The sequence below is a fragment of the Eleutherodactylus coqui genome, chromosome 1 (assembly GCF_035609145.1).
Source record: "Eleutherodactylus coqui strain aEleCoq1 chromosome 1, aEleCoq1.hap1, whole genome shotgun sequence".
Lineage (NCBI taxonomy): Eukaryota > Metazoa > Chordata > Amphibia > Anura > Eleutherodactylidae > Eleutherodactylus > Eleutherodactylus coqui.
In genome coordinates this window covers 462699927-462722292 of record NC_089837.1, presented here as the reverse complement: position 1 = coordinate 462722292, position 22366 = coordinate 462699927, and the positions used below count along the sequence as shown (strand labels likewise).

General features: G+C 42.2%; 1 protein-coding gene across 4 annotated transcripts in view; it reads left to right on the top strand.

The window, feature by feature from the left end:
• ZNF385A (zinc finger protein 385A) overlaps positions 1-22366 on the top strand; it is a 354552-nt gene that overhangs the window by 288567 nt on the left and 43619 nt on the right. For all 4 annotated transcript variants that reach the window (XM_066584303.1, XM_066584302.1, XM_066584304.1 and 1 more), the window contains one exon: positions 5626-5736. In XM_066584303.1, coding sequence (XP_066440400.1) covers positions 5626-5736 — 111 coding nt within the window. The remainder of the gene's footprint in view (positions 1-5625; positions 5737-22366) is intronic.

Here is a 22366-nt window from a genome sequence, read left to right as displayed (position 1 = left end):
GTGAAAGGTTACCTTTTTCTTCTGGAAAAGACTATGGCTTTGGCTTTTATTCCCAGTCATTATTACAAGACTGGTTAAAAGGTCGGACATTGACTGGCAGGAATGCTGCCTACTGATAGGTGGCACTATAGAGATATTGTTCCGTCTTTGCATTTGCATACATTTCCCAGAGGAACATGCATGGCCCTATAAGTCTTCTACTAGGTACTCTCCACAACGAGAAACTTTACTTCTTCTGAAATAAAAAAAAAGTGGCATGCCACTTTTACCTGTTTGCAGAGTCTGCATTGGAATACCCACATGTGGATTTGCCCTTCAGAAATACTAAATCTACTTGCAGAACCGTTTGTATTTAAGTTCATATGCACAGCAGAAATCAGATTTCTACTGTGGTCTTTGAAGCAGAAAAATCTGATGCAGACTCCTCCCCAGTGAACCTACCCTTAAACGGATTGACCAATCAGAGACACATTTCTTCAGTTTGTGGTGCCTGTGGTGAACAGGTGATCACCCAGGGTCTTACTTCTGCCACCTCTGGCAAAGAGCTGATTTTTTCCCCCTGTAATAGAAGGATGGCTCAAAGAATCTTCTGTCACAATGGCTCATAGAGTGAGTTCCTGCGTCCCCACTCCATGATATTTATATGCCCAAATAGGACATATGGTTAGGGGTTGTTTTCTGGGCACAAGCCCATTAAGAGTGGACATATTGGGGCATTTGCCAGACTTTAACTAGCGTTTCCGTTATCCCAGGCAAAGTTTACCGACCTAGCCTCATATGTAAATATGGTGGTCAAAGCATTATGGTACTTTGTGGAGCCACCCCATAGCTAGACCACTAGTATATTCCGCTGGGTGGTTTAGAATTGAGTGATATTTCTATTTAAACTTCCTTAGTTCTCTGTTTTGTCAACTTGACCGTATTCCCAGTCCAGAAGGATCCAAAAGATACCTTTGCCAAAGTATGAAGTGCTTGAGAATTCGTGATAATCCTGTAAAGCTTAACTTTCAGGAATATCTTTTAAATCCTGAAATCTACTTCATATGTGCTCTTAGCAGGGTTCCCAGAGGCATCTGATGATGCAGCATTGTTATGTTTTAACATCTGCCTGAGTCATACATGGAACAATGTAGTCCGTAGACTTATCGGTTGACCATGAATGGCCTTGGAGGGACATAATGAATGTGCATTAAGGTTTTTTATGGTATTGGATTAAAGTTCATTTAGTTAACTATGCCAAATACTAAATTTGTCCCTGTGGATTCCTGGAGATCCAGAGCATATGATATAATCTTATTGCATATTATATATTTTTGCATACAGACAAAGGAGACTAAAGGAGTTTTCAAGGACTGTAATATTGACGATCTTATAGGATAGGCCATATCAGATAAATGGGACTACATGATGGAAGGGGCTGCAATGTTGTTTACCAAACACAGAGCTATACTTTGGTGCTATATCTGGTATTGCAGTTTATTCCCATTCACTTGATTGGACTGAACTGCATATGCTGTACATTATCTGCATTACCAGGCACCAAATGGATGGCACCTAGTAAACAAAAAAGGGATGTAATGCACTTCGGAGCATCACTGCCCCTTCAAGTCAGCTTATCAGCAGTAGAGGAATCGAATTGATATTGATGGTCTATTCTAAGCATAGGCCATCAATATCAAAGTTACAGAAAACTCCTAAAAGTTATCTTTTTAGTTAACTTCAGAAAAATTAGCAAAGTCATGAGATTTCTCTGGAAACAGGAAGTGGGAGGAGAAGCAATAAATTCTTTGGCCTTTGTCCTTTACATTTCTGCTGTTTTTGTATTTTCCATGCACAGTTTGTATTGGAGGTGATGGCTAGTTCTTGAGTTTGCAGCCGGCTCTCCTTTCTTGCTTCTTGCAGCATTGAACTTTCTCTGCAGGTCTTCTGTATTCTCATCATCAGTGGACACGCCGATTCTTCATGCTCTTTGATTAATGCAAGTTTCACAAACAGAACCAATAATGTTTGAAAATGATAAGCATGAAGGTAGATTGCCAGCCGAGAGAAAGTACAATGACACAGAAATCTCTATTTAATCATAATATTACGTGCTAGCTAACCAAAAGTCCCCAAGTTATACAGAGCTAAAACATGACACCCATAGAACTCATATAACAATGCTTCCTTGAAAGTCATAATGTATCCTCTAATGCTAATAATGCCTGTGAGTGCCCTGTTAAAAGTGTTAGTGTCCCTAAGATATTAGAGTCCCCCACAGTGACCGGTTGAAAAGTTATAGTGCCCCCTAAAAGCTAGTGTTTGTGAAGGTCCTCTCAAAAGTAGTAATGCTTCTAAGTGCCCTGCTAAAAGTTATAGTGCCCCCTTAGAAGTAAAAGTGTTCCTCAAAGGCCCCTTAAAAATAATAGTGCTTTTGCTACAAACAGTAGCTTATGTGATAGAAAAAAAATAAAACCTACCTCACTCTGAATCGTATTCTGGCCCGGTATAGGCGGCATGATGCAATGATATCTTTGTGCTGGCTGCATCGAAATACGGATGTCTGATACATAGTTCATCTTCATGTAGGCTAGAGACCCGAAGTGGCCTGCACCCTACAGATCAGAGATTGGTAGGACTCTATCATAGGTTTCTACTTTACTGATGTCTTGCGAATGCCAAAGACAGTTGAGTATGGGCCTCGACTGGGGATCCACGACACTGGGTGGACCTCACCATTATAGTGGTCCTGAACCTCCACTTCCTTGACCCCTAGTAGCTATGCCTTGGCCTACAACAGATGATAAGGGTGTAGAGGGCAACACAACAACATTGTACTGTCTTGTTCCAGGATGGTGGAGAACCAGCACTAGTGGTGGTAGTAGGGGGGCTTCTACTGTTTTACCTCTTAGCAGCTAGAAATAATTTTGTTAACCAATGGTTTCTTTGGCAGAGGAATAATTAACACCAGGGCAGCAACCTTATCATTGGCACTGGGCTCCTAGGTCAAGAATCATAAGACTTTTAGTGAGCTTTAGACATCTGTCTGGACTTTGATTATCTAATTATAATAGCACTTACCATTTTTCACTGTGAAATGTTTTGTTTGGTTTTTTAATCTGTTCTTATTAGTAATTGGTTAGAAAGTGTTCATCAGGTAAATAGTCACATGACATATGATATTTTAGTAACTGTTTAACAATGTCTATAGCAGACTTTTTATAGTTGAATATAGTTCTTGATATTCAGTACTTGGGGATCCCTGGTATATAGTGTATGGAGCAGATTTTTTTCTGTTACAATGTAAGCAAATTGGGTTTGTATGTCATTGAATGTCAATAGACCATAGAACTGCTAAGGATGAAATTTTGATTGTGGCTTTATTAATGGAATCAAACAGATCATAAAGTGTCTAATTGTTGAGGCTTCCAGCAATCACCTGTGATCAGTGAGAAAACCATGCAGTCACTGTTCAGTTTCCCTGCAGCACCACCACAGGGCAAATTTAGCATTACACAGTGTCCATTTAAATCATCTAAGTCAGTGTTTCTCAACTCCAGTCCCCCCCCCCCCCCAACAGGTCATGCTTTCAGGATTTCCTCAGTATTGCGCAGGTGATGTAATTATTGTTGGTGCCTCAGGTGTTCTTACTATAGGATATCCTGAAAATATGACCTGTTGGGGGGCGCTGAGTATTGAAGCTGAGAAACACTGATCTATGTAGTGCAGGACAGTACAGTAAGACCTTCGGAGAGAGTGATGCTCTTTGTAACTGCTCTTCACTCTTACCAGATAATTTTGCACTAAGGACCCTCCTGTATTAAAGAGGTTTTCCAGATATTTGTATTGATGACCTATCCTCAGGATAGATAATAGGTTTCAATGGGAGCAAAGTTGCCTATTATACTTCAACCCTGACCACCTATGTAGATATCTGGCCCTACTGAACTGACAATAGACCAGAGAATCATCTAATCGGTGTGGATCCCGAGCGGTGGACCCCCACCAGAATACCCCTTTAATTTAGAATTAGGCTATATTAACCAAAATAGGGTATAGAAAATAATATTCTAAACTGGACAACCCCATTAATGAGCTCCAAGTAAATTAGTAGGGCTAGATTTTGGGCGGTATTTGCCCTATTTTATGTATAAAGATATTACAATATCATGGACAGGGAAGTAACAGTTGTGGTCATATGAGGTTACACTGGGACAGTACATGAGACTGCGCTCCTTGACAGCATGACTCTATCAAGCCCGAAGACGAAGCATCAGCACTCTTGCCCTACTCACATGCGCAACGCTGCTCTGGAGTCCTGTGCAGCATCCTGTATGCAAGCAAAACATCTGTTCGGTTAGCAGTAATGTTGGGTGTCCCAATTGGCTATGGGTTCTGTCTAAAATATACTGGGTTACTATGGCTGTATGCTGCGTCTGGGTGCCCATGGAAGTTGGGTACCAGGTCCCTGGAGTAGACTGAGGAGTTGGGGGGAAGAACTGAGTTGAAACAGAGACAAGTCTTCATCAAAGCTCAGGACAGGAGGAATTTTCAATCTCATCACATGGATTTTATAAAGGGAGCGTAAATTCCAAAAAAGCGCTTATGTTTACTAAAGGGAGAGGGGCATAAATAAATTTGCAAAAATTATGATGATTTATGTAGGGGAGGCGAACATGAATTCATAGACTATTTTCAGGTCTGGTGGATTTGCAGTACGGATTCTATACCAATAATCTGCAGCAATGTACAGTACAAGGCTTGTGAAATCTCGTTGACATGTAGTAGAAGAATTCTACATAGAAGTAAGAACATGTTTCAGATTTTCAAATCCGCAACGTGCTCCATATGTCATGGAAAAGCTATAAATGTCACTCTTTCAACATATATGTGAAATCTGCAGGAATTCTGTAGCACAATCTATGGGAAGGGCAGCATAATATTTTTTGAGTAATCTGCAGAAGGGGCCGGTCCAAAGTTTGCCTGGGGCCATAGGACTCTAGTCACACCACTGATCATGGATTCGAGATACAGACAAGAAGAACATTCTACTTTATACAAAGTAGTGGAAACATGATATGTAAATTGTATATGTAGCAGATGACAAGACAGAAGAGGGATTGCATATGGGAGTAGTACAGAGAGGAGGGGGTATGAGGTACCTTCATAAATACTGTTCAATGTCACTTTAAGGGCCCATTATGCCAGAAATGGTTTACAGACTTGAGTTGTCAGTTTATCTCTGACTTTTGGGTTTAGTTCATGGATGAGTGATGAGGGTGGATTTCCCTCGGGGAAGGGTGGGAGGATCAAACAGTTTATACAACTAAATCAAGTGTTCTTGCTGCAGAAACTCTGTAAAACTTTCTGTGCAGCAGCAGTACAGCCCCATGTAACACAGGCCGGCCAGACTTGGTCCTACTGCTAGAACCTGGTTGGGTTGGGCACCTGTGTTTAGAATATCTGACGGGGAATAGTTATTAACCGGCTTGCATCGCTCATGCTCTGGCTCTGTCTTATTTCCTAGCTACAGAGGATAAATGAATCTATGGAAAGCAGAGTCTGATTCCTTTAGCTGGCTTTGTATTGGTATGAGTTGCTTGTTGGTATTTGTGACTGAAAACCGCTTGTCCTCTGCATACACAGATGGACCCCGTCCACAAACCTGTGATGAGCCCTAACTTTGGAATCCCACTGATGAAGACAAAAAGGCCAGTTATTTCCTGCAACGTGTGTCAAATCCGCTTTAATTCAGAGGTAAGTGCCACGGAGCAGAAATGTAAAACTTCTGAGCTCTTTGACGACTTCGGTTCTAGACCAGCATGGGATGCCAACTATCATAATCTAGCTGTTGGAATTGTTGCATGTGGTTGTGCTTCTTTGGAGACTTGGTTTTGAGGAACTCAACATTGCTATGAGATAGCTTAAGTTGGACGGCGTCAATGGAAACGTATGTTATTGGGTGATGGTGGTGTTATATGATAATGCAACATTTCTACCAGCTTTTCTGAACGGAAAAAAAAAAAGTTTCAGGGCTCATATAACAGATATCAGTCACATGATATGACTTATATGGCACATTTCAGCACAAGCCGCAAATTGTATGCTGTTCATTACCTATTTTACGGTGTTTTGCACAAATTGTAATCTGTTTGACCGCAAGTTGGTCAACAATATTACTTAAAGGGGTATATTCATCTCAACTAGAGATGAGCGAGCATACTCGCTAAGGGCAATTACTCGAGCGAGTATTGTCCTTAGCGAGTACCTGCCCGCTCGGAAAAAAAGATTTGGGTGCTGGTGCGGGTGAGCGGTGAGTTGCGGGAGTGAGCAGGGGGAGCGGGGGGGAGAGAGAGATCTCCCCCCCCCCCCCGTTCCTCCCCGCTCTCCCCCGCCGCTCCGCGCCCCCCGCCGGCACCCGAATCTTTTCTTCCAAGCAGGCAGGTACTAGTTAAGAACAATGCTCGCTCGAGTAATTGCCCTTAGCGAGTATGCTTGCTCATCTCTAATCTCAACAAGTTATCCTGTATTCATAGGATAGGGAATAACATGGCGATCAGTGGGGTCAGACCACTAGGACTGCATGATCTACAAATATCGCCCCAGTGTGTCCCAATATTTTGACAACAGTGGTTGTGCATGCGCAGCACTGTACCATTCATTTCAATGGGACTGCCAGAGATAGCAGACTTGTAGCGCTCGGCAATCTCCAGCATTCCCATTGGAATTAATAGGGTTGTCGGAGATTGCCAAGAGCTTGAATTCAGATATCTCTGGCAGTCCCATTGAAGTGAATGGTACAATGGAGCGCATATGCAGCCACCACTGTCAATATTCATGGACGTGCTAGGGGTGATATCTGTGGATCGGTGGTGCCCCCACCCGATCAGCAAGTTATCTCCTATCCTGTGGATAGAGAATAACATGCATAGATGGGAGTACCCCTTAAAAAAACTGTTACCTCTCATGACACGTCTGTTTTACTGCAAACTTGTATTCCCCATAAAATAGCAATTGGGAAACATTTTTTTCTTAAAGGAGATGTCCCGAGGCAGCAAGTGGGGTTATACACTTCTGTATGGCCATAATAATGCACTTTGTAATATACATTGTGCATTAATTATGAGCCATACAGAAGTTATAAAAAGTTTTTTACTTACCTGCTCCGTTGCTAGCGTCCTGGTCTCCATGGTGCCGACTAATTTTTGGCCTCCGATGGCCAAATTAGCCGCGCTTGCGCAGTCCGGGTCTTCTGCTGTTCTCTATGGGGCTCCGTGTAGCTCCGTGTAGCTCCGCCCCGTCACGTGCCGATTCCAGCCAATCAGGAGGCTGGAATCGGCAGTGGACCGCACAGAAGAGCTGCGGTCCACGAAGATAGAGGATCCCGGCGGCCATCTTCAGCGGTAAGTATTGAAGTCACCGGACCGCCGGGATTCAGGTAAGCGCTGTGCGGGTGGTTTTTTTAACCCCTGCATCGGGGTTGTCTCGCGCCGAACGGGGGGGGGGTTTAAAAAAAAAAAACCCGTTTCGGCGCGGGACATCTCCTTTAAAGCTCTGTGCTGTGTACTTCCTCTGTTATTCCTCCTGGAAATGTGTGAATAAATTGATGGCTCGGTGTTACTAGTTGGGGAAAGTGTCTTACTCAGTTGTCCAATCAGTGCTGGCAGTATCAGACTGTATAGGAACACACCCTTCTGACAACCCAGTTGTCAATTTTTTCATAAATTTTCATGAGGAATAACAGAGGCACGGCACAATGCAGAGATACAAAAGTAGCAAAGTTTAAGTTGAGTGTGCTAAGTTTTTTTGAGCCATTGAAAAGCCACTGTCATCCCAATGCAATGACATCCATTGAAAAGTTATTGAAAGGGCAAATAAACTGCGACACAAAACTTTTTCTTAACGCACTAAGTATCAAGTTAAACTTTGCCACATCTGTGCGTGAAAAGATGTTTCAGATTTGTGGGTAATGCAAGTTTTACTAAAACAATTATTTTTTGGAGTAGCATCAGGTCCCCTTTAAATAGAACTCCTCTCTCCTACAAAGTTTTTTATTTTTTGTACTCCGACTTTTTAATATACTTAACTCTTTAGTTACTAACACGAATAACCTTGTGGTAAATGCTTTTAATTGCTTGTGAACAGTGATTGCAACTTGTGTCCCTGCCAAGGGATTTATGCTTGCAGTGCTGACGAGTAACCCTAACATACAATAGAAATTAATTGCGGCGGACCCATATCTCTGTCTGATTGATTCCCCATCTAATCTGCCTCAGCTAGTTCTAGTTAACTGTCCTGCTCTTGCAACAGCTGTCCTAACAGCTGGGCCGCTTCAAATGATATTTTATCTCTCCGCACCCAACAGAGGAGGAGGAAGTAAAATGGGAGGAGGATGAACCCCTGGGAGCGCTTTTGTTTATTTCCCATCCACAGCTGCATATTTCCAAGGAGGACAAAAATCCAAAGGAGATTGGCCCAAAATGTATTATACCCATAGAGATGTGTAGCCATAAATGTGATTTTATTAACAGCTGCCTCAATGGAACTGCTGTTGACTTTGGATTGGTTTGCTTCAGATAACATAGGCATGCACATATTGCAAAAGTCTTGACCGTCTTCTTAGCAGTTATGTGATGATATCTTAAACATTTGCATAGTACGCCTGGTTTAAGATTCCCGAATTATCAGCCAGAAGGATGTATAAACTGAGCGTCAGATGAATGCCTCTTCCTTATCTGCAAACAGGCTATTCTGAAAGAATTGCACCCCAGGGAAATGAACTACTGCTGAGATTCTTCCCAATTTTTAACTCCTTCAACTTGAAACCATCTGTGATGTTAGTGATTGTCCTGGAGTTAGAATGTATCTCCCTGAGATGATTAGGAGATACATTGTAACTCACTGACTCACACATCTTGACTTCCTAAAATACAGATCTCTGGTTGATTTAGAAACACCCGGTATCTGTAAAAGTTTCCTAATTTAGCAGCTCATGTAGGTTGCTCTACACCCCGTGCAATATCAGCGTATTTTTCTCACTTTTTTCATTTTGTTCTCACATCAAAAGGATTTGAGAAGGCAGCTGTGCTCTGATTATTCCGAACGCCGTCATGATGTACAGCCGTAAATGTTCATTTAGAAACCATAAAATCCAGCGGTCTGTACTTTAGGAAACCTGTAAATTGTTTATTTCATGTACAGTTAGGTAGGTTCTTAAGCGTTGGCAGGGTTAAAAAAAAACAAAAAAAAACACTGCATCTAATTCATTCTATTGAAACCCCAGCATATTGTATATAACGTGTTTCAAGGCAGCATGTCCCTTCATCAGACTAAAGCTGGACTGTATACTGATGTACATACACAGAGACATGCTGCCTTGAAACACATTATGTATGGTGATATTTCAATAAATTCACAAGTTAGGTTATCAATCATGGCTCTGTGAATTTTATCTGCTCCAATAAGGGTGCACCAAGTCTTTTTGTTTACCACTTCCTGGTTATCTGATGCAGAGGATACCTGACAAATGTTAGCTTAGGGGCAAGCACCCATCATTGGCCCATGAGCAGCAGCACATCCGTAACCTGTTTACCTCCACCGTCCATAAGCAATACAGTATCAAAACTAACCACAGTACATAAATACAGCACCATTACCAAGCTCATAACATAAATACATCAAAAGAACCAAGCTCATAACATAAATACATCAAAAGAACCAAGCTCATAACATAAATACAGCACCATAACTAAGCTCATAACAAAAATACAGCACCATAACCAAGCTCATAACATAAATACAGCACCATAACCAAGCTCATAACATAAATACAGCACCATAACATAAATACAACAAAAGAACCAAGCTCATAACATAAATACAGCACCATAACTAAGCTCATAACATAAATACAACAAAAGAACCAAGCTCATAACATAAATACAGCACCATAACCAAGCTCATAATATAAATACAGCACCATAACATAAATACAACAAAAGAACCAAGCTCATAACATAAATACAGCACCATAACCAAGCTCATAACATAAATACAGTACCAGAATCAAGCTCATAACATAAATCTAATATTAGCACCAAGCTTAGAAAATACTGCCCTAGAAACAAACAGTACAGTGAGCAATTGCAAAGTCAGGTTAACCTCTGGCATATAATTTTGCACCATGTGAAACCACAACTCTCAATGTAACTTTAACAATGGTATGGGTATGCTGGGACTTGTTTTTCCATAAACAAAAATGTCACAGCCCATTACTCTGGCTATCTACCACAAAGAGAGAATAAACATTTATACCGAAGTGACTCACAGGTCTTCTCTGATCTGAGCCCTTCTTTCTTCGCCCCTTTCTTCTTCATTGGCCATGATGACTTCTCCTAGTCACAACTCGTCTTGGCAGAGTTTGGCGTCCAGATGTCTTCTGCTCCATGCTCTAGTTGGAATAAGCTATCTAAGAGCCTGTATAAAAAGCAAGTTGTGCAAATCGTGGCTCCCTTAGCTCTGAAGTAGAGATGGGATACACCTAATGGGGAGGCAGAAGATGGCCAGTACGTTGGAGGTGTACTTAAACTAGAACAGTGGGTAAGATCATATAGATTCAGACCTGGGGTATAGAATCCTAGAATGGTAGAGTTGGAAGGGACCTCCAGGGTCATCGGGTCCAACCCCCTGCTCAATGCAGGATTCACTAAATCATCCCAGACAGGTGTCTGTCCAGCCTCTGTTGGAAGACATCCATTGAAGGAGAACTCACCACCTCTTGTGGCAACCTGGAGGTTGAACTGGGGGTACAACTATGGAAGAGTTACACTTCTGGGAATAACAAAAACTAATGTAAAGTCCATGTATAGCAAAATACTGAGTGCATTGGGCAACTAAATTAATAAATGGAATGAGAGGACTAGAATATCTAGAGAGGCTATCAAAATTTAGCATTATTCGCCCTGGAAAAAAGACGGCTAAGGGGCGATCAAATAACTATGTATAAATACATTAGGGGACAATACAAGGATCTCTCCCATGATCTGTTTATACCCAGGACTGCGTCGATAACAAGAGGGCATCCTCTATGTCTAGAAGAAAGCAGGTTTCATCACCAACACAGAAGCGGGTTCTTTACTTTAAGAGCAGTGAGACTGTGGAACTCTCTGCTTGAGGACATGGTGATGGCAAAATCCATTGAGGAGTTTTAGAGGGGACTAGACGTCTTTCTCGAGTGGAAGGATATTACAGGATATAGATATTAGGTGATCAGCGGGTTTGAAGTTCCGGGTCTTACAGTCAGGTAAGAACTATCAAAGGTTGATCCAAGGATTATTCTGATTGCCATTATGGAGTCGGGAAGGAATTTTCCCCCAAATGGGCTAATTGGCTTCTGCCTCTTGGGGTTTTGCCTTCCTCTGGATTAACGAGGGGGTTGAAACAGGCTGGACTAGATGGACATTGTCTTCATTCAGCCTAACATACTATGTTACTATGAATACCTCTTCAACGAGCATTTAATTAATAGGAGGTATCATCATCTGGGGTGACCAATCAAGTGTCATATAGCTCTGTTTTATATATAGCTATAATATATAATGTATACAGTAGCAGAGTTCAATATAGCCATCCTCTGTGTGACTGGGGATTCTACAGTAGCTTCCAGGTTATTATAAATATATATCATCTGGCTGCAGCCGTATCGGAATTACAAATCTTCCTGAAGAACCATACTGAATGGTGTACATCTAATATAAATAGACATAAACTTGGAGTAACACAATTTCCTGACAAAATCCAGCAGAGCTCAGACAGGTCTGCTTTACATATACTGACATTCAGGACATCTGGAGAGATAAAGATAGGAAAACAGAAATACCCAAATTAGCTCTAAGGCTAAATCATCAGTATCACACCTATACAAAGCATGCTCGTGGTGTCAGAAGGATTTCAGATGTACATCGTATAGCTACAGGATTCATAACCATAAATAAAAATAACAAAATCTACTACTTTATTTTACAGTATACAGATACAGCAAAGTTTAACTTGACTGTGATAACTTTCTGCAACAAGTTATTTCTATTAAGCCATTGAAATGCTCTTGTCATATCGTAACACAACAGAAGCCACTGCAAAGCAATTGAAAGGGCAAATAATGGTAGTACAGAAAGTTATTTTAAATGTTAAGAGTCAAGTTAAACTTTCCTACATCTATACTGTATAGGGAACAAGTCAAATTACTGGCATTAAAAAGTCCAAGGCTTTGGCCAAATCGCCAAAAATAGGCTGCAAAAAATGTGGATCTGCAAAAAATATGTAAAAATCTGCATATATTACAGGCGCAATTCGGTGCAGATTTTGGTTCAAATCCACAGTGCAACCCACCGTAAACTATTGACATGCTGTGGATTTAAAATCCACACTGCATATCAGTTTCACTGTGAATTCCATGCTGATTTTTCTGCAACCCGTGGATGAGATTTGTTAAAAATGTCACTCACGTGGCTTGTACTGTAAAAATTAGCAGGGTTTATGTTATATATAACCTGTTTCCCTGAAAATAAGACCTAATTAAGTGTCAGATCCATATCGATTTTTTTGCCATAGATCTGGGAGGAGGGGTGGGGGGAATTATAAAGTAGGTTTGTGGAGTTTTTGTTGGGTTTTCATTACCATGCGTTTGTTTCCGGCACTTTCCTAATGTTCATGGAAAAATGGCTGAAAATATACATACAATACTGCACTTTGGAAAAAAAATAACAACATGGGTTCCTCCCAAAAAAGCAGCAAAACTTTGGAAACAAGCCACAAACACGATTTGTAGTGTTTCATATTTTGCTACTGCGTTAGAAATCACTCACATGATTTTTCACGTGTCTACAAAATGCAGAACACAGCAAATACGCATGTATGTACATATTTGCTGCAGATGTTAATTCCCCATAGTCTATATTGGAGTGTGTTATGTGTGTAATACTCACCTAAAGAGGATACGCTGCTTTTTATTTTTCACGCCACTATGCAACAACACTATGGGCAGAATGAGCGCACACTGATGCCGCGCTCCTCCTTTTGCACTGTCCTCCAGGAAACGTGGTTTCTTGGCAATCAAGGGCATCCTGCAACCAATAGTAGACTAGCAACATAACAACCATACAGCAGGCCGGGTAAAATTTAAAAAATCAATTATGTATAAACTGCTATGGGTTCCCATCTTGTCCAATCATGGCTGAGGTGTGGACACGCCTGAATATAAAATGACTGGGTGTCCATGCTGAGGAAGCAATCAAGGTTGGATGAGCTATGCTGATTCCTTGGTAAGAAAGGTGATCAAGAACCCAATGGTCACTCTGGCTGAGCTTCAAAGATCTTGTGTGCATGAAAGCCCACCTGGAGTTTAGCAAAGAGCACCGAAAGGACTCTCAGATTGTGAAAACAAGATTCTCTGGTCTGATGAAACCAAGATTGAATTTTGTGGCCTCAATCCTCAGCGATATACCTGGAGGAAACCAGTCACTACTCATCACCTGCCCAATACCATCCCTACGGTGAAGCCTGGTGGTGGCACCATCATGCTGAGGGAGTGTTTTTCAGTGTCTGCAACAGGGAGACCGGTCAGGGTTGATGAAAGGTACAGAGATATTCTTAATGATAACCTGATCCGGAGCACAAGGAACCTCAGACTGGTTCACCTTCCAACAAGATAATGACCCTAAGCACACAGCCAAGACAACACAGGAGTAGCTTAGGGACAACTCTGTGAATGTCCTTGAGTGACCCAACCAGAGGCCTGACCCAATCGAACATCTCTGTAGAGACCTGAAAATGGCTGTCCACAGACGGCCCCCACCCAACCTGAAAGAGCTTGATAGGCTCTGCAGAGAGGGACGGCAGAAAAGCCCCAAATCCAGATGTACAAACCTCGTGACCTCGTACCCAAGAAGACTGGATGCGGTAATTACTGCCAAAGGTGCTTCAACTAAGTACAGGGTGTGACGACTTATGTCAATGCAAAACATTAGTTTTTCAATTTCATAAAAATTACAAAGATTTCTAAAATTCTGTTTTCACTTTTTGTCATTATGGGGTATTGAGTGCAGAATGCTGAGGAAAAACTTGACATTTTTTTTTATCTGCTCAAGGCCACATTATAACAAAAGGCAAAAAAAAGTGAAAGGGTCCGAATACTTTCCGAATGCATTACACCAAATGTTTATGGCCTACCCTATCGATAGGCCATAAAGGTCTGAAATGGGAATATCCCTTTAACCAAGACGTCTTACTTTCCCACTTCTAAGTCATGTTCTATTTTTTGCTGTCTAGCTCAAATTATCACCTTTCACAGCCCCCCTTATACTTTGCAAATAATGAGGCTTTTCTATTTGTATCCACAGCCCCAGTTTGTGTGCTTCCACTGTAAAGCGTGTTTTAATTACCTCCCACATTACCTTTATTTCACACTAAAGTCAACGAGCTGTTGAGTATCGCTCTTTAATTCTCTTACATCTTAAGCAGAGAGATCCCCTGCATAAGATGATTGCTCTGCTGTATGACATCGTACACGAGGATCACTGACAATCATCCCACATTTATAGAAAAAGTGTTAAATGATTATTTCACGCATAAATAAAAGTATTGGATTACTTCTCCGCTACTTTGGCAGTCAGTCCTGCCGCAGGCTGCATGGTGAGGTGTTAAATTGGTCAATTAGAGGAGTAGGAGACCTTAGAAAAACACTGAATAATGATCAATGGTAGCTGCTTTTCCAAACAAAATTAACTATTTAACTGTGAATCTAACATTTCGTTGTCTGAGCCAGCCTTCGGCATTTATTCTCTTGCCGCTAATGACGTTGCTGAGGCGTAAGACCGAAATTATTCCCACTTCCTACTGAAATAATAGGTTTCACTCTCATGAATATTTGTTCAACCCACAAAATAGGAGTTGTATGTGTGAGTACACAATTGGTGTGAAGTATCGTTATGCTATAAAAGGGAGATTTTGACGTTGCGTTTTTGGATTGTCAATGTCGTCTTGGCTCAAGATCTTTTTAGGTAGATATAATAGCTTGAATTATAGCAAATGGTATTCGCTAGCGGACAGCAAAGTGCTGCCGCAATGACAAAAGGGTTATATAGAAGTCTATAAGCAAGGTGATTATTGAATATATGATGATTTTTTTTTTCAATATATGCTTGGGTAAACTAAAGATAGAATGCCCTGCACTGCTTAGTATTCTCAATATGCATAGGACGTAGAAGAGTAGCAATCACTGGCTGCCTCATCCCAACCTTCAGTAGGATGACTCATTAATTAAATGCACCTGCTGATAGTTTCTTTCCAGAAACCTGGAAAGTTTTTTTTTTTTTCTGTCAAGCTCCAATGTAACAGGGTTGGCTAATAAAAATATAGCATTTTTATTATACAATATGGGGTTTTATGTTCTTAATTTATGGCAAAAGTTGCATAAAACTAGAGCTTTTTTATGTTACTCCATGCTAGGAGGGAGATTAGTCATTGGCTGATGGTTCCTCTTAAAGTGGCCATACACATTTGATGGAAGTACTGGGTAGGGTACTAATGTAGTATGTCTCCACTGGAAGTATGGATTGGCTGGGCTCAGCTATAGGTAATTCCCAGGTCACACTCAAAGCTGCCAAAAGCTACCGATTGGCTGCCGCACACACACCTTTACAATTCCCGAGTTCCAAGCTGTACAGCCACGCCAACCTCCGAGCTCCTGACCTAAGCTCCTGAGTGGCCACCACGCCCGCCGAGAAATCAGCCACGTCAACCTCCGAGCTCCTGAGCAGCCACCACGCCCACCTCCAAGCTCCTGACAATTACACAGCCAGCGAACGATGGTTTCTGGTCCCAATTTGCACGAATTTTGCCTGTTAACTTGCAGTGAAGAAGCTGCTACTAATTTTTGCAAAACAAGCTGGCCTACTGCTTTCTGCTCAGCAGCTTCATGAGCAACAGCATCATGATAATGAACAGCCTGAAAAATGCCTTCTCTGAACAATTGGATGCGCAGGCCTACTTTTGGCAGCGAAGATAACGTATGCTAGCCGGTTGGGAGCTCGGAGGTGGCTGAGCCTAAAGCCTCTGAGCTGATGAGCGATCAGCCTAGCTCAGAACTTGGGAATTTAAGGTGTGCATCAGCCAATCGTGAGCTTTTGAAATTTTGGGTGTGACCTGGGCGTTACCTGTAGCTGAGGCCAGCCAACCCATACTTCTGGTGGACACATGCTACACTAGTACAAAAGTATTGTAGGTTCATGGCTGAATAAAACAGTTGCATGGTGAACATTTGTTTTGCAGATGTTTTAGTTCATATTGGCTGTGACAGTTGTGCAAACTAGCCTTCCATGTTCAGTGGCATCGGTAGATGGACTATCAAAGTTCTTTAAAACAAAGATCTTTCATGCTCAGACACATTACAATAAGGTTAAAGAGGTTATCCAGGAAGCGCGGCCACCGGGATACTCCCGGATTGAAGCGGAAGCACTGCTCCATTACCTGTTGTAGCAGCCAGCACTCAAACTTGCAAGCACAGCTCACACTGAAAGCAATGGGAGCTGCACCTGCACTTACAAGTGCCACCCGCTACACAGGGGTCGGAGTAATGCTTCTGTTTCGACTTCTGTGGCCACTTCCTGGATAACCCCTTGAATGAAAATGGATAATTTCAACCAACATGATTGTGAACGGGTGAATGTTGTAGCCGAGCAATGACAAGCTGTCACTGTCTCGAAAGTTGGCTGCGTTCAAAATTTTCATCCAACTATCGGATAAAAGATCTTTCTTTCCCACAAAGCATGTTTCTAGAAATGTCCTTTTACAGAATGTTCCCCCGATATGACTAAACATGCATGTCCAGTATGACCAGCTGTAAAGGCCAATAGAGACTAAAATGTGTATGATTAGGTCTGCAAAACTATGGTTCACCTGGTCAATGTTTGTTCAACAGTTGTTCAACCATCAACATACTTCCATCTAATTTGTATGATCGTCTTTCCAGGCGATCTATGATCATGGTTATATTTCACCCAAGGAATAATCTATTTTTATCAATTTTATTCTATGGGCACCTTTAGAGATGGTGAGATGTTTTGCAATAAAATAATCTATTTTGATGCCCCACTGAATGACCTTCTCTTTTACTAGTGCCATTGGGAATAGTTTTTCGAAAGCTGTCAACATAGATAATTTAGAATAGTTTTTGATTATACTTGATATGCCAACGGTGCCTTATTGCTTAAAAAAAACAAAGAACAGTGTCCTGTTTCCTAGCCTTGCCTGCCAGTTGTCACCAATAGCTTCCCTATTAGAGATGAGCGAGCACTCAAATGCTCGGGTCCGCGTTATTCAAGTCGAGCTTTTCGTAAAACTTGAGAGCTCTACTCGAGTAACGAACCCCATTGACTACAATGGAAGACTCGAGCATTTTTGTACGTGGGACGCCGGGTCCCGAGCTTTTATTTTTTTTTTCTTGGTTCGTGTGTTCTCTCTCTCTCTCTTCCTCTCCCTGTCTCCCTCCCTCTCCCTCTCCCTCTCCCTCTCCCTCTCCCTCTCTCTCTCTCTCCCCCCCCCCCGCCTGCCTGCCAGCCAGCCCAAAAATTTGCCATTGACACGCGCTGCGTCACAGCGGGGAGGAGCTAAAAACTGGGGCGGGGTCGAACACGGCGTGATGCTCGTTCGAGTAACGAGCACCATCGAGTACGCTAATACTCGAACAAGCATCAAGCTCGACAGAGTATGTTCGCTCAACTCTAATCCCTATCTGTATTTGGCTTCTGTGGAGGTCAGTAGAGGATATATACCATTGTACATCACCCCCTCCCCTATGGTTACAAGAAGAAGAAAATGTTCTTTACTAAAGAAATGGAACATTATCGTTTTATTAGGAATATTAGAAAAAAATGCTCCAAATCATTTATACCGCCGGTTTGTCAGAAAATAATTGTAACAGTGGGTGAGATTTAAGACTGCATTGGCAGCGGAGATAACGATATCTTCCCTTTTAAGTATAAATTTACCTTTTCTTCCAGATTCGGTCCCTTGCTGGTAATGTGTGTTATGTCATTGTTTAATGCCGCCACGTCTTATGTAATTGATTAATGCTTCCCTGCTAATGAGATTTCCTTTCTGAACTGTTGAAAGAAAAATCTTTATTGAAAGCTTAAGTAAAATTAAAGTTGGAGATTATCTAGGCTGAATACATCCTTTCCCTTCACAAAGAACAGAAAATGTAATATTTTTTTTATTTGCAAGCATTAGAATACCTATTACGCACCTTATAAAGTTTTCATACAGTATAATGTCAAATGTTAGACTTATGAAGATATTTTAAGTAGATTTTTTAGAATGCTATATAAGTTTCTGAATGTTAGAAGCGGAGATTACATGAGATGAAAGAACGAGTGAAGCTTGACTGTGCAGTAAATGAGAATTCCATCCAGAACTGAAAATTCAATTTACGATGGAAGTGCAAACTATTAGCGGCCCTGGTAATCTAGTAAGTTTCCACAGATCTGCAGTAGTCAGGAGAGGCTGCCAGCAGACTGCTGTTGATATACCGTATGCTTCCTCGCTGTAAAAGGCTGCCAAGGTGTTAGAAAATGAAAAATATTACAGGCCTTTATTATGATAATTCACCTTCTGCTTGCATTATAAATTGAGATAAAATAGTATCAGGAATGCGGTTGGTTTCGCACCTTATTTCCATTGTTCGGCTTTATCATAGTAGCTGAAGAACAAAAATAATGGAAGTGACCCGCACTTAAATGTCATGAGTGGTATTGATGAGGTCTATTGATTATAATGGGGTCCGTCAGGCTGCTGTCATTCCATATCCCGGAATTTTATTGGATGAAGTGATTTCCAGGATTGTGCTGGATCTGTTCTGGAGGCTCTTAATGGATCCGGTCCAGAAGAGAACAGAGCCTTACTAGAGGGGCTGCTAAGGTTAAAGTGTTACCTTAGCCCTGGAGTCTGTAAGGTAAAGTGCCCTGGTGCAAGCACCGAGTCATGACTGACTCCTAGGGTGATGTCACATCATGACATTTTCTTGACAGACTGTTTTTGTGGGGTGGTTTGCCTTACCCAGTCCTCTTTTATTCCCTGGGGTACTCATTTTACCAACCTTGGAAGAATGGAAGGCTGAGTAAACCTTGAGTTGGCTACCTAAAATCACAGAGGTGAGAGGGAACACAAAAACATATTTCACTGAAAAAGAGCTAAAAATGCAATATCTGATAAGTTGCAGAGCAGGCACGATTGCCGTAGGGTTGGCACAATGGCCGTAGGGTCGGCACAATGGCTGCAGGGTCAGCACAATGGCTGCAGGGTCGGCACAATGGCTGCAGGGTCGGCACAATGGCTGCAGGGTCGGCACAATGGCAGTAGGGTCGGCACAATGGCCTTAGGACATAACAATATGCAGCAAGCCAGACTATAAACCAGAGGAGCTAAAATGTCCACTGCAGACCTATATGCAGCCACCCACTCACCCCAGCCCAGATTGGGGAGGAGCGACTTCATGCAACCAAGTCTGCAATGTGAAGGATACCACAGAAGCCAGCCAATGGATGGGTGCGTCCCACAATACAGGATTGCAACTCACACTGACATAGCAGTGGGTTGCTCCGTATCTCAACAGTGGGCTGCACTGGCTGACATCTTGGGCTCTCCTAGAAGTCCACAGCCAACTGCATAAAGGAACTCTTGATACTTATTAACAAAATGCGGGTGTTAGTTAGCATTTTGGCCAAGGCGCATAAGCTGACGGGCCGACCGCAAGGCCACACCGTGTCTGTAAGAACCTACACTATCTCACTGTAAAGTAAATTAAAGGGGTTGTCCCGCGGCAGCAAGTGGGTCTATACACTTCTGTATGGCCATATTAATGCACTTTGTAATGTACATTGTGCATTAATTATGAGCCATACAGAAGTTATAAAAAGTTTTTCACTTACCTGCTCTGCTGCTAGCGTCCTCGTCTCCATGGAGCCCGCCTAATTTTCGCCGTCTAAAATGGTCGAATGGCCAAATTAGACGCGCTTGCGCAGTCCGGGTCTTCTGCTTTCTTCAATGGGGCTCCGTGTAGCTCCGCCCCGTCACGTGCCGATTCCAGCCAATCAGGAGGCTGGAATCGGCAATGGACCGCACAGAAGAGCTGCGGTCCACGGAGGAAGAGGATCCCGGTGGCCATCTTCAGCCGGTAAGTATAGAAGTCACCGGAGCGCGGGGATTAAGGTAAGCGCTGAGCGGTTTTTTTTTTAAGTCCCTGCATCGGGGTTGTCTCGCGCCGAACGGGGGGGGGGGGTTGAAAAAAAAAAAAACCCGTTTCGGCGCGGGACAACCCCTTTAAAATCACAGAGGTGAGAGGGAACACAAAAACATATTTCACTGGAAAAGAGCAAAAAATGCAATACCTGATGAGTCCTAGGGTGATGTCACATCATGCCTTTTTTTGACAGACTGTTTTTGTGGGGTAGTTTGCAATTGGCTTCCCCAGTCCTCTTTTATTCCCCAGGGTATATTCATAGAATCATAGGCTGGTAGAGTTGGAAGGGACCTCCAGGGTCATCGGGTCCGACCCCCTGCTCAGTGCAGGATTCACTAAATCATCCCAAACAGATATTTTTCCAGCCTTTGTTTGGACACTTCTATTGAAGGAGAACTCACCACCTTCCGTGGTAACCATGTCATGTTTTGTATAGTGGGAGTCTTCAAGATAATTTCTTCTTGTGATCCCATTGTACACCAATTTAATATTGGCAATAAATTTCATTAAAGGGGTTGTCCCGTGCCGAAACGTTTTGTTTTTTTTTCTCAATAGCCCCCCCCGTTCGGCGTGAGACAAACCCGATGCAGGGATAAAAAAAAAAAACGGGTAGTACTTACCCGAATCCCCGTGCTCCGGTGACTTCTTACTTACCTTGTGAAGATGGCCGCCGGGATCTTCACCCTCGGTGGACCGCAGGTCTTCTGTGCGGTCCATTGCCGATTCCAGCCTCCTGATTGGCTGGAATCGGCACACGTGACTGGGCGGAGCTACGAGGAGCCGCTCTCTGGCACGAGCGGCCCCATTCAGAAGACAGAAGACAGGACTGCGCAAGTGCGTCTAATCGGGCGATTAGACGCTGAAATTAGACGGCACCATGGAGACGAGGACGCTAGCAACGGAACAGGTAAGTGAATAACTTCTGTATGGCTCATAATTAATGCACAATGTACATTACAAAGTGCATTAATATGGCCATACAGAAGTGTATACCCCCACTTGCTTTCGCGGGACAACCCCTTTAATTAATTAGGGTAGTAAAAAGATTCCAGCAGGAACTCTTGGGATTCATGCATGTTGTCTTATAGCAGCTTCATTTAGCCATTCGGTTTACTCAAGTATATTAAATATGGCAGCCATGCTGAAATTCTCCTATTGGAATTCATATAGAGACTGTACTGCATACGGGAGCCTTGGACACATAGACATTGGCTCTAAAAAAGGTTTCAAAAGTTAAATGGCTAATGGCCCCCAAGAGGTCAATCTGTAATATTTTTCTATACATATTCTAATCATATTCCTACTGTAACGCCTGTATGAAAGCCATTGACAGCGACCATATCATAAAATTTGTACCTCCTGCAAAATTTAATTATTCAGACATCCCGTTTTCTAAATTAGTTGGCTGGGTAGTATTTTTGGAATGGCTAAATAAGAGTTTTGACCTTTAAGGGTTGTCCAAGATGGGGTTTTTTTCCCCAAAAATATGTTTACCCTGCAAGAACATAACAAACAGTCATATGCTCACCTTTCCCGGCTGCCCACTTCGTCCCGTGCTGCCATGTTTACAAGCTGCAACAGCCTGTTTATGGGACATCACAGGATACTTGTTTGCTAAGCTCTGTCACAGGCTGACTGCAGCCTGTAAACAAACACTGGGCACGGAGGACAGAGCAGTAGCGTGGAAGATAAAGGAAGATGCAGGGAGTTAGGAGAGATGTTTATATAACTGTTTGTTATGTTCTTATAAGGGAAACATAGTTTTGGGGGAAAAAAAACATCTTGTACAACTGGTGTAACCCTATTGAGATGAGGTAGCATCACCTGGAGAGGGCTGTGCATATAAGGCATCCCAGAAATACTGATGAACTGAAATGTATAAGCAGGCAGTAATGGCATCCTTAACATTGTGCAAATGTTATTTTCGGCCCCAGTAAATGTTTAAGGTGATTGCTGCAAAGAAAGATTTACAGGTTTTTGAATTCAAGGGTTCGCTTACTTTTTCTCCTTGCATTGTGGATGTTTACCCATGATGTGGATAAGTGTGCTTAATACAAACAGTTTGTGTATTATTAGTATGTTTGTAATTGTGAC